This window comes from Haliotis cracherodii, unplaced genomic scaffold (assembly GCF_022045235.1).
Source record: "Haliotis cracherodii isolate W230 unplaced genomic scaffold, xgHalCrac1.p SCAF_16, whole genome shotgun sequence".
Classification (NCBI taxonomy): domain Eukaryota; kingdom Metazoa; phylum Mollusca; class Gastropoda; order Lepetellida; family Haliotidae; genus Haliotis; species Haliotis cracherodii.
The window spans coordinates 26,220,729-26,232,263 of record NW_027266271.1 but is presented as its reverse complement, the minus strand read 5'-3'; the positions used below and the strand labels follow the sequence as shown (position 1 = coordinate 26,232,263).

The window sequence follows — 11,535 nt, the reverse complement described above, 5'->3', positions numbered from 1 at the left end:
TTCTGCACATCATGCCATGGCGTTGATCATGCTGCTCTCACTGTGAATTACAGATTTTGATCGTCGTTACAGGCACATACTGAACTACTTCAGCCTGAACTGAGGAAATATTTATTTGTAGCTGTTCAACATGGTTAAAGCTCAAAGTGTAGATGTTGAAATGAAGGACGTTTCGAGTCCTGCCACGCCTGACGACAAGAAAGAAGAAACTGAAGTGAAGAAAGACCCCGAACTGCTCACTTTGGAAGGTATTTTAGCCAAACAAAGTCACAAGCAAAAGGATATCTATCATAGACGAAATGTGAAACGTGTCTAAATTGAATTAAAATCAAGCTGTTTGTAGCGGATGTGTAAAACTACCAAAAGACCAAACTGGTGACTCCAGTTCGCTTTGTTGATTTTCACTGTCTATCACCACCTTGATCATTAGATCTACACAACATTCCGCAGTAATATGTCTAGTCCCTGATGTACCTGATGATAACCTTGTAGGAATTATATCGGATGCAGATCATGTTGGTGATTGATGTCATTGATTATATTTTGACAACCTGGTTTATTATATTTAGTATTATTTACTAGTTAACAAGGATAATATAAAATCTATCCTTGAAATTTTATATTGATATGTAGAAAGTTGTTCTTTAATAATATGGAGGGCCTTCATTGAAATTTGAAGAGGGTTTGGTTTAAACAGGCACAGGTTTTGCAGACTCCCAATAAAAAACAACAACAAATATGATAATATTATTTCTTTCCTTTTTTAAGGTTCATAGTTTAGCATTTTTTTAGATATTTAGAATCATTTAAGAGTCATTTGTCATGTACATTGAAACATGTTTAAGAAATTAAGTTATATTTGATAAGAATTAGATTTAGGGGTATAACAATACAAGAGGCCACACTACAGTATACTGATCATGTTACAGTGTGATTCTGGGTATTTTGGTTTCGATTGGGCCTCCAGTAACCTATATGAGGCAACTTAATCATGTTGAGGTATTGGTTGGTCAGGCTTGACATGTCATCGTTCCCTGACATAGTGGATCATTGCTCACAATATCAATCAATGGATTGTGTGGTCCAGACTCACTTATTTACAGGCTCCCGTTATGTTGCAGGAATATTGCTACAGAAAAACATAGGAATAATAAATATTGACTTTGTTATTGCTGCAAACATCCATGTCATTTATTTTTTCCACTTGTTTCAGATATCCGTGAGCATGTACGTCACATTGAAAAAGCTGTGGCTACCAAAGAGCCTCGGTTCATGTCACGTGTTGTAAGAGGGCTTGTTTCAGTGAGGAGAAAGCTAAATTTCAAGATTCTCAACAAACTCATCCATGGCTATTTCACCTCAGCTCAAAGCAACAAAGAAGATCTCACCAAGTTTGTGGCTGAGGTAGAAATGTCATTAATGTTTACATGTCAATACTTTATTGAATTGCATTGTTCACAATGCACTGTAGTGTTACTGAATTGTTCACGCACCGACAAGCACCGAAACTTTTAGTCGATTTCTATTATGTTTTCTGCCCCAAAGTTATTGTCACTCATACTTTGAATGTGGCATTAAAATTCTGTGTTTATAACCTATAATTGCCCATACAATAATTTAAAAATGACTACTGACACTGAGAAAGAAACACTTTTCTGTAAATATTAGCTTGTGCAGATATGAGGCCATTATATCATCTGTTTCAATCAGAAGTGGTCATTGTGATTGATTTATCTGATTGACCAATAAGAATTGAGTAATATCCAAATTCATGGTAGAATTATGTGCAGTCATTTGAATTTCATGAACTGATGATATTTTTTATGAGCATGATCATCATGATCATGATGATGAGTTGTCCCTCCCACCAAGTCCACATTATTAGCAATAATACTTCAGTTATACAAATATCAGTGGCAATATTTCTTTTATCCTGGTTCAACCATCAGTTGTAAGTTAACACGATAAGTCATGTTGATGTAGATTATATTTCTTATGATACATGTACACAATACACAATGCTACGTGTATCACCAATCCTGCTATTATCGCTACTTGACTATAATATGACAGCCAATTTTTCAAGGTACTGCTATTTACATATCTTGTGGGTTATTTTGTTGGATTCTTGTAATAGTTGCTTTTAGTGACAAACAATGACTTAGCATGTTTTTTGCAATTGTTAAATCTTGTGAATTCAACCTTGTATGTTTTGTTTCAGCCCAAGGAGGTTAATGGCATAGGGGCACCATTCCGCCCTCGTTCGGGGAAACTGGCTAACCAACCTCTCATGCCTGAGATCGATGCCTATATTCACCTATTGGTAGTCATACACCTTATTGACACCAAGAAGTATACTGAGGTAAGTTGATTTTACTCATTCAATGCAACATGGATTTGTATACCCTACATTGCTCCATCACATACATCCACTGTGCGTTGTTATTTCTATACTCACACGCAAAAGAAACGCAAGTCAAGTATGCAGCATACATGTTATTTATTTTCAACAGTAAAGACAAGAAATACTTATAGGGCAAGATTGACAAAAATTTGACTGAAGACAGTTGAATGGATTAAAAGGCAGATGACATAATTGGTTTTTTTTCAAATGTTAAGGGCTTACACTGTTTCGGGTCAATACCCAAAATGTCAGTCAATACCTGGTGTGACCACCATTAGCATTGATCACTGCCACACATCTCCTGTACATTGAGTGGATCAGATGATTTGTGAAGGCCCTAGGGATCCTCCTGCACACATCCAGAGCAGCTGTGCGTAGTTCATCGACTGTTGTAGGGACATTGTGCAGACGCCTTTGAACCTCATCCCACCAGTGTTCGATGGGGTTCAGATCAGGGCTGAGGGCTGGCCATGGTAGAACACGGATGTTGTGTTGTTGCAGAAAGGCCATGGTAGCTCTGGCAACATGGGGACGAGCGTTGTCCTGCTGGAAAATGTGTTGTTGATGTTGTTGATGTTGTGCAAAAAATGGAACAACGTGGGGTCTGATCACTTCGTCGATATACCACTGAGCAGCTACGCCGTTTCCCCGACCTTGACCAACATTCAAAAAGCACATGGGTCCAAGTCTCGCATTAAGTCCAATCCCTGCCCGTATCATGACGCTAGGTCTACCCAATGGATCCCTTTCCACAACGTTTCTGTCAGCAAAACGATCACCTCGACGCCGCCAAATTCTCTTCTGTCTGCATGGGAGACACCAAAGCGACTTTCATCAGAGAAGATGACACGCCTCCACTCAGGATGACGCCAATTGTGATGACCCTGTGCCCACTGAAGTCGTGCTTGTCGATGCCGTGGTTGGAGAACAGGACGACGTGCTGGTCGGCGACATCTGAGGTTGTTGGAACGGAGACGTCGGATCACAGTGTCCGGGCTAGTGTGTTGATTATGTGTTCCTATGGTCTGTCGAGCACTTTCACTTGCAGTTAGGAACAGATGTCGCTGGTATTGACGGGTAATCTGCCGATCTTGTTGAGGTGTGGTGACCCTAGGACGACCACTCCGAGGAAGGTCATCTGTGGTCAGTGTAGCATTGTATCGATGCAGGAGACAGTAAATTGTGGTTATGTTAACATTGAAATGACAGGCAACATCTTGGACAGACTCTCCATCTTCCAAACGTCAGATAGCCTGGTTTCTCTGTATTTGAGTTAGGCATGGCGTTGTTGACCAAGGATTGGTAGGTCCAAGAATCGGCCACAGTTTTATACCCACTACAGTTCGTGACAGTTCGTGCATTTTCTATTTCGCGAGAAATGGGTGCATGATACCCACATATTCATTAAAATGGTGCGTTTTGGCGATTCGTTTTTTATGTTGCGTTAAACCCATCCACTGAGAGTAAATATCATGTACCAGTCAATAAATATTTGTGAGAAAACCACGAGGCAGCTGCCTCAGAAAAACACTGCCAGTATTTGCTAGAAACTTCTGATGACAATGAGGAATATTTTATTGAAAATGTGAAGTGACCTACGGAGGATTGAAACTGACCTACACTGACGAGTGGTCAGTTACAAGTACATGCCTGTCATAAGCAATGCACTGACCTCTTCGACAAGTTATGCAACACTTTGCATCTAGGTTTTCCAAAGATATCTTAAGAGCAATTTCAAGCCTTGACCGTGTTAAATCCTGACCGCTACCCAGATGCACCCGATGAACTGTCAGGGTATGCAAGGAATTCCCATGGCACGCTGATAACACATTTCAGCCCCGTGATTGGTGGACAAGATAATGTACTTTGTAAATTTCACTGCAGAGCACTTGAAATGTTACTGTTCATTAACGTGAGAGGGGTACACAATGTTCGAGGACCCTCCTACTAAAGTCAAAGTAGTTATGTCTCCCCCAGAATGGAGGGAGACATATTGTTTTTGGCACGGTTCCCGTAGTCGTCGGCGTCGGCATTCCCACCGTTTCCGGACCATAACTCAGAAACCGTTTAATATTTTTTCACGAAACTTTGTATACACATTAACCCAGCACTGAAGTGGTGCCTTTTGCTATTTAGAGATTTTTGACATTTTTATTTTTTCTCGTTTCCATGGAGATAACTTGAACATAGACTCTGAATGGGGGTAAGCTTGGTTTCCGGACCATAACTCGGAAACCGTTTAATATTTTTTCGCGAAACTTTGTATACACATTAACCCAGCACTGAAGTGGTGCCTTTTGCTATTTAGAGATTTTTGACATTTTAATTTTTTTCTCGTTTCCATGGAGATAAGTTGAACATAGGCTCTGAATGGGGGTAAGCTTCGTTTCCTGACAATAACTCAGAAACCGTTTAATATTTTTTCGCGAAACTTTGTATACACATTAACCCAGCACTGAAGTGGTGCCCATTAGTTGTTTGAAATTTCTAGGAGTTCTATTTTTGTCTCTGTTTTTTAGTAATGGAGGGTGGGAATGAAGAGATGGGGTTTAAAGTGAAGTAAACGAATGAATGGAGGTTAGGGGAGTGGGGGGAGACATATGTTTTTACGAGTAAAAACACTTTCTAGTTTATTTCTGTCATGGAAGTTGTAACCCCAGGGTAGTGCTCTTCCTTGAAAATAAGAACCTGACATAGTGTTCAAATGGCCTGTGAGAGCACTAGATGCTTTTGTTTTCTTAGCCTGTCTCTGATATCTTCTACCATTTGATTCAAAAAGAATTATGCCTTCAGACACTTGTGAAACATGTAGAAGTTTTGATTGGTTCTCATGTAATAATATGCAACTTTAGTTACTAGTCCAAAGCCCCAGTCTAGTAAATTATGTTCGCTCTAGTAAGCTCAGTTAATAAATAGAACATTATATGAGTGTTCATGTCAAACTATGTTACGACAAGAGTGTCTAAATTCTGATATTTAGGCACATGTCATAAACATTGTATGACTTGAACCCCCATCTAATGTTCTATTTTTACCGAAGAATATGTCTGCATACAGAGACGAAGTTTAGTGTTTGCCCATATGAAAATTCAAGTCACAACAGCAGTGGAACCACAATTTGTCGAATGACCTCAACAATCTTCAGCTATGACATCGTTTCCATTGTGATGTCATTCCAACCTCATGTCACAATTAGATTCAAATGGCGTCATCAATGCTGTCTGGATCACAGAAACAACACGCTGTTGTCTCATGACATGATATGACCCTGGGGCACATGCCACATGATTTTTTTTGCCCATGTAGGTAAAACTATTCCATATGATATCACTGAAATCTGATGAAATTGATGTTAATAGCCATGTTCAGGCTAGAAGACTCAAAAGTGTTTTTCAAAACTGACTGATATAACCATGGGGGCATATGCAGACATGTCCATTAGGCGTTCCAGAAACTTATGATCATGGGTTCATAGTCCAGGTCTAGGTTTGTCAGCATCAGGCGGGCATGATATAACTGAAATACTGTTTAAAGCAATGTTGAACCATACTCAGTCTTTATATATATCATCTATAACACATAACCATCTTAATCTAATCTCTCATGTGATTCTTTTTTAGGCTGTAAAGTGTGCAGAACTGTTGATGCAGAAAATCTTACCACAGAACAGAAGATCACTTGACATGCTAGCTGCCAAGTGCTACTTCTACTACTCCAGAACCTTTGAGCTTACAAACCAGCTGGAGAAAATCAGAGGGTAAGTGCTTGGTGAACTGACGTGTCAATGAGAGGGAGAGATACAGTGAAACAACCCTCACTCAATATCTTGCAGTTGTCCTGATTATACAAATGTCAAGTTTATTGAATCAAGATTCGTTGGCTAATTATTACTTACACAATCTGAATGTCATATTGACCATCTGGACAAACCATCTGGAGAGGCCCTTGTTGATCTCCTAGGAATGTCACTTTTATGTTGCAGAACATGCTCATATGACTGACAACAATTCTTTTATTATTCTACTATTTGCAAGTTTTGGACTTAATGACATGATCAAATAGTGTGGTAAATACGTAGGAAAAAGGACAAAGTTTCATACATCAAGAGAAAATCTGACGTTGGGCAGTTCCTTGAACCAAGATAAGACTTTTGATGATTTTCAGCTTGGGTCAAAGACTTCTACATGTTCAATTAGTATCACAGTGTCTTCTGATAGCATACTTGACTTTATCTCGAAATGAAATTTTGTAAAAGTGCTTTTGTATCTTTTTCGTTGAGACCGCCTCCAAGGTCTAGTGTCAGGGTTTGATCCCCGGCCGCGTCATACCCAAAGATGTTAAAAAATGGTACTTGTTGTTACCCTGTCTGGTGCTCGCTGTGTGAGTGCAATAATCTTGGATGCAATGTTAAACCCAATTTCACCTTACCTCTTTTTTGTTGAAACTGTTATTCTCCTCTCCATACTATGCAATGCTACATACCCAGACATATATACATACGACATAACACCAATATTTACAATGGCCCGGCCGCAGTGTCGACACACGGCAGTTTATTTACGTACATGTTAAATACTCCAACTCCTCTTATCAACATATATACACTTCCATAATACATCATTATATATGGAACTGTTGTCTCACACGTAAACCAGAGATCAAAAACAACATTTAAGAGAAAATTGCTCTTGACCAAGTTCTCCCAATGAAGTCAATCGTCCCTTTTCTGGGGAGTTTACAGAATATCTATTTGATGTAGATAAACCTTATGAGGTATACAGTATTATGACTTAAAATTAGTATGTTAGCATGGTATACTGACTTCAGACAAATACATAATACAAACTGTATATACATTCATTACACTCGTATTATTAAGGCTCGTTAGCCTACTCCATCACAGATTATACATTTAGACCACAGTTCTTGCACATATTCTAATGACTCGTATATATTTACATCATTTCTTCCATGAGCGTATTATTCGCCAGTCTAACTTCCAAAACTGGATGTATTACATATACAACTAACTTTTTCACGTATTATGACGACTCGTCAGCCAACTCAGACACATACTGGTATATATATAAACCAACCCGACAGGGGCGTAACTGCTCAATGAAAATTCCCACACTCCACATCTTCCCCGATCGCACAATCCTTCTCGTCAGAATTGAAAATCTGCAAACAGAAACATACATAAATATTTTGTTAAATCATACATATTAATAATGGATTACAAAACTTATGTTCAGTGTTCTCTGACTAGCGAGAGAGACGAGCTGCTTTCCATGCTCCTTATTTATACCCGTAACATACGCAAGCTAATTACCTCCCTTAGCCATTGCATACCCCTAAGAAGAAAGCAGTTTCTCTCTTATTCATAATGTACTCAACCGAGAGAAACATGTCTGCAAATAGTTCAAGACTATGTTTGTGTTTACAGCTTCCTCCATGCCCGTTTACGTACAGCAACCTTGAGGTCGGACTATGAAGGCCAAGCATCACTGATTAACTTGTTGCTTAGGAACTATCTTCATTTCAACCTCTATGAACAAGCTGACAAACTTGTGTCAAAGTCAACATTTCCAGAATCAGCTTCAAATAATGAATGGGCACGATATTTGTACTACTTAGGTAAGTGTAAGATTCATTCCTCATTCATTGGATATCTGTCCAGTGCCAGGTGTCACCTTTGCTGCAACATATATATTACTTCAGTTATCTCATGTGAAGAGCATATGGTTTATTGTTCCACAGCGGACATGTGGTTGAAGTAAAAGGCATGTGAATGGTCACAGTTCCTTTCACCTTCTCTCACACTGTTTTTCTGTTTGCAGGTAGGATAAAGGCAGCACAGCTTGAGTACTCTGAAGCCCACCGACACCTCTTACAGGCTATGAGGAAAGCTCCACAGCAAAGTGCTATTGGATTCAAACAGACAGTAAGCTCTGTTTCCAGCTGGTTTCTTGATCATTGTTGATCACCACCCAACGCACCCCACACACCCAACACATCCCACACACGCCCCACGCCCCACACCCCACACCCCACAATACAATATGCACTAATGACCTAAGGTTTCTCTTTGATGACTGATCAGGCAATAATTAAGGCACATCGTAATTCTATTGTAGAGTATTTTGCAAAGTGGGATTCGTTTACAGTACTGTAGATAGAAGGGAATGTATCCTATGAAGGCTTCAGCTGATTATTTGTTGTACTTGTAAGGAGGTACTATCAACTCTCTTCAAGCAGCAGGCAGGTCTCATAGAATTAGTAGAGCTCCAGAGATCTCCCCTAAGGATCAGCAACGACACCTTAGACCTCCTGCATGGGATCATGGCATGGATCTACTTAATGGGATTACAATTCCTGATGAGTCATCAATACACGATTCCGGGGTAGAATAGGTCTTCAGCAACCCATGCTTGCCGTAAAAGGTGACTATGCTTGTCGTAAAAGGCGACTAACGGGATCGGGTGGTCAGGCTCGCTGACATGGTTGATGCATGTCATCGATCCCAATTGCGTGGATCGATGCTCATGATATTAATCACTGGATAGTCTGGTCCAGACTCGATTATTTACAGACCGCCGTCATATAGCTGGAATATTGCTGAGTGCGGTGTTAAACAACAAACCAACCAACCAATCATCAATACAGTATCTCACACAGAAAATTTTGCTTTAGTCACAGCTTCACATTGGCGAGATTCATGCCTTAGACCCCTCGAAACTGTAGTTCGACCGACACCCTCATGAATGGGTGGATAACACCCATATTTAACCAAATACAATAACAAGGCCCATCCAACCTTCACCATCTGAAGTTCATGCTTTCAGATGAGAGGAAAGTGAGGCTCAAGGAGAGGTAACTCTAATTGGTGACCTGTAGATAGCACCCTCTAGTGGAGAGGCATGTTTTGGGGTCCTGTGTCTCAGGATCGAAGAAAGAAAGAAAGAGCACTGTACGGTATCAGGATAAGAATATACTAATTTGTTGAAGTTTGTTGTGATCGGTTTTACACACACCTAAAACTATTACAGTTGAAATCAAATAGCCAGCTCTTATCATGGTCAATAACACCAACTGCCACATATGCAAGACTGAGTATGTGAGGGTTTATGCGATGTGACATACTTGTTTTCAGATTTTCTTTATTGTACTTTTCAGGTGCAGAAGCTAGCAATCACAGTAGAACTTCTTTTGGGTGATATTCCAGACAGGTACACATTTCGGCAGCCTTCCATGAGGAAAACACTGGCTCCATACTTCCAGCTGACTCAAGGTATTAACAGCTTGACTATTAAGAATGTCAGTTTAATTAAGAGTAAGATTGTCCTTGACATCTTCAGGAAATCCTACTGGTGCTTTAGCCAGATTCACAATGCACATTGATTCAGGTATCTATCAAGTTGGGTTCGGTTATAACTGACAGACATCATTATAAGTTCACTTTAAATTCTACCAGTCCAATAGCTCTGCAGTATTTATAACAAATGTCAACAAACAAACAAACAAACAAACCAAATAGTCACCTATCACTATGCTCAGTTGTTGTTTGTAAGTTTGAAATTGAATGATCTCCCTTATACCATGTTCACTGTAGAGATTGTAATTTCAATGAATGTATCAATGACATGTTTCAAGAAATATTTATGCATGTTAATAATGCTTATATTTTTCTCACCCAGTAAATCATAAGATATATATCATTGTAAACCTATATATGTTATCTAGGTCATTCAGGCTAAAATTCTTAATCATCTTTTTATCATTTGTATATGTATGTTAGTTTCCAATCAGTGTTTCTATAACATAGACAAATATGTTGCTGAGTATGACTGATTTTTCTTTTCTTTTTTTCAGCTGTGAGGAATGGAAACCTTCCTAAATTCAATGAAATGTTAGCTAAGTTTGGGTCCAAGTTCCAAGCTGAAGACACATACACACTTATCATCCGACTCCGTCACAACGTCATCAAAACGGGCGTGCGGATGATCAGTTTATCCTATTCCAGAATATCATTAGTAGACATTGCACAGAAACTATCATTAGACAGTCCAGAGGATGCAGAATATATCGTAGCCAAGGTAGTTATTTTTTACCTTGTTGTTGAATGTCACTAGTGTCCATATATGAATGAAAACATTTCATAAAACATCAGTCATGTCTAAATGTTTTTTCCTCCACTGACTCCCTATTACAGAGTTGCAGTGTCATTGGCTTCAATTTTCAAGGGGAAAAGTTTACAAAGCATCTTGAATTTAATTTTAATTCCCATCTGGAATTATAAGAGTTCAAATAATCTCTATGGCAGCATTAGAAAAGTGTATTGGTAGGTGTATAATACACCAACACTTAGAAGTGGAAATGAGAGGTCTATCTGTTCCTGTGATATAGATTTTTATTCAATTAAACATTGAGATCATAAGATAATAATTCGTCCTCTTCAACTTCCGCATGAAGAAATGCTCTTAATGTTTATGTGTTAGTATGTTTCTCTCCACTGTGGAGTGTTGCGTCTCCTGGTCATGCCAGGAACCTATGATTGTGGGTTTGAATCCCAGTTAGCCCTGACTGCTTCTAGGTCTGTCAGCACCATACCCATTCAAGTGGGGAAGACCTGCTTCACTTCAGGGTTTCCTCCCACATTAAGCTGATACGCTGTGCTATAACTGAAATACTGTTCAAAGTGGCATTAAACCCAACTGACTCATTATGCACTATTTTATGTTTGTTTGTTGTATAATTCCACACTCAGCAATATTCCAGCTCTATAACAGCGGTCTGTAAATACTAAAGTCTGGACCCGACAATCCAATGATTAACATGAGCATCAATCTACACAACTGGGATACGATGACATACATCAGCCTAGTCAGCAAGCACTAAATTATGATATATAATACTTGACTCCTTCCAGGCAATCCGAGATGGTGTGATCGAGGCCACGATAGATCATGAGAAGGGCTATGTTCAGTCTAAAGAAACAAGTAATGTGTACATGACGAAAGAACCCATGGCTGCTTTCCATCAACGAATCAGCTTCTGCCTAGATATACACAATAATTCTGTAAAGGTAAGCATTGTGATGGATATTTTATTTTATTTTATTATAAAATGTT

The 11,535-nt window shown here is 39.1% G+C and overlaps 1 protein-coding gene across 1 annotated transcript in view; it reads left to right on the top strand.

Annotated features, from left to right (window-relative positions):
- Positions 1-11,535, top strand: part of LOC139464011 (26S proteasome non-ATPase regulatory subunit 3-like) — a 35,155-nt gene continuing 23,620 nt past the window's right edge. Inside the window, exons 1-9 of the mRNA XM_071245522.1 lie at positions 1-248; positions 1,214-1,404; positions 2,222-2,362; positions 6,025-6,161; positions 7,851-8,041; positions 8,245-8,348; positions 9,581-9,695; positions 10,277-10,500; positions 11,334-11,489. Coding sequence (XP_071101623.1) covers positions 131-248; positions 1,214-1,404; positions 2,222-2,362; positions 6,025-6,161; positions 7,851-8,041; positions 8,245-8,348; positions 9,581-9,695; positions 10,277-10,500; positions 11,334-11,489 — 1,377 coding nt within the window. The 5' untranslated portion in view covers positions 1-130. The remainder of the gene's footprint in view (positions 249-1,213; positions 1,405-2,221; positions 2,363-6,024; positions 6,162-7,850; positions 8,042-8,244; positions 8,349-9,580; positions 9,696-10,276; positions 10,501-11,333; positions 11,490-11,535) is intronic.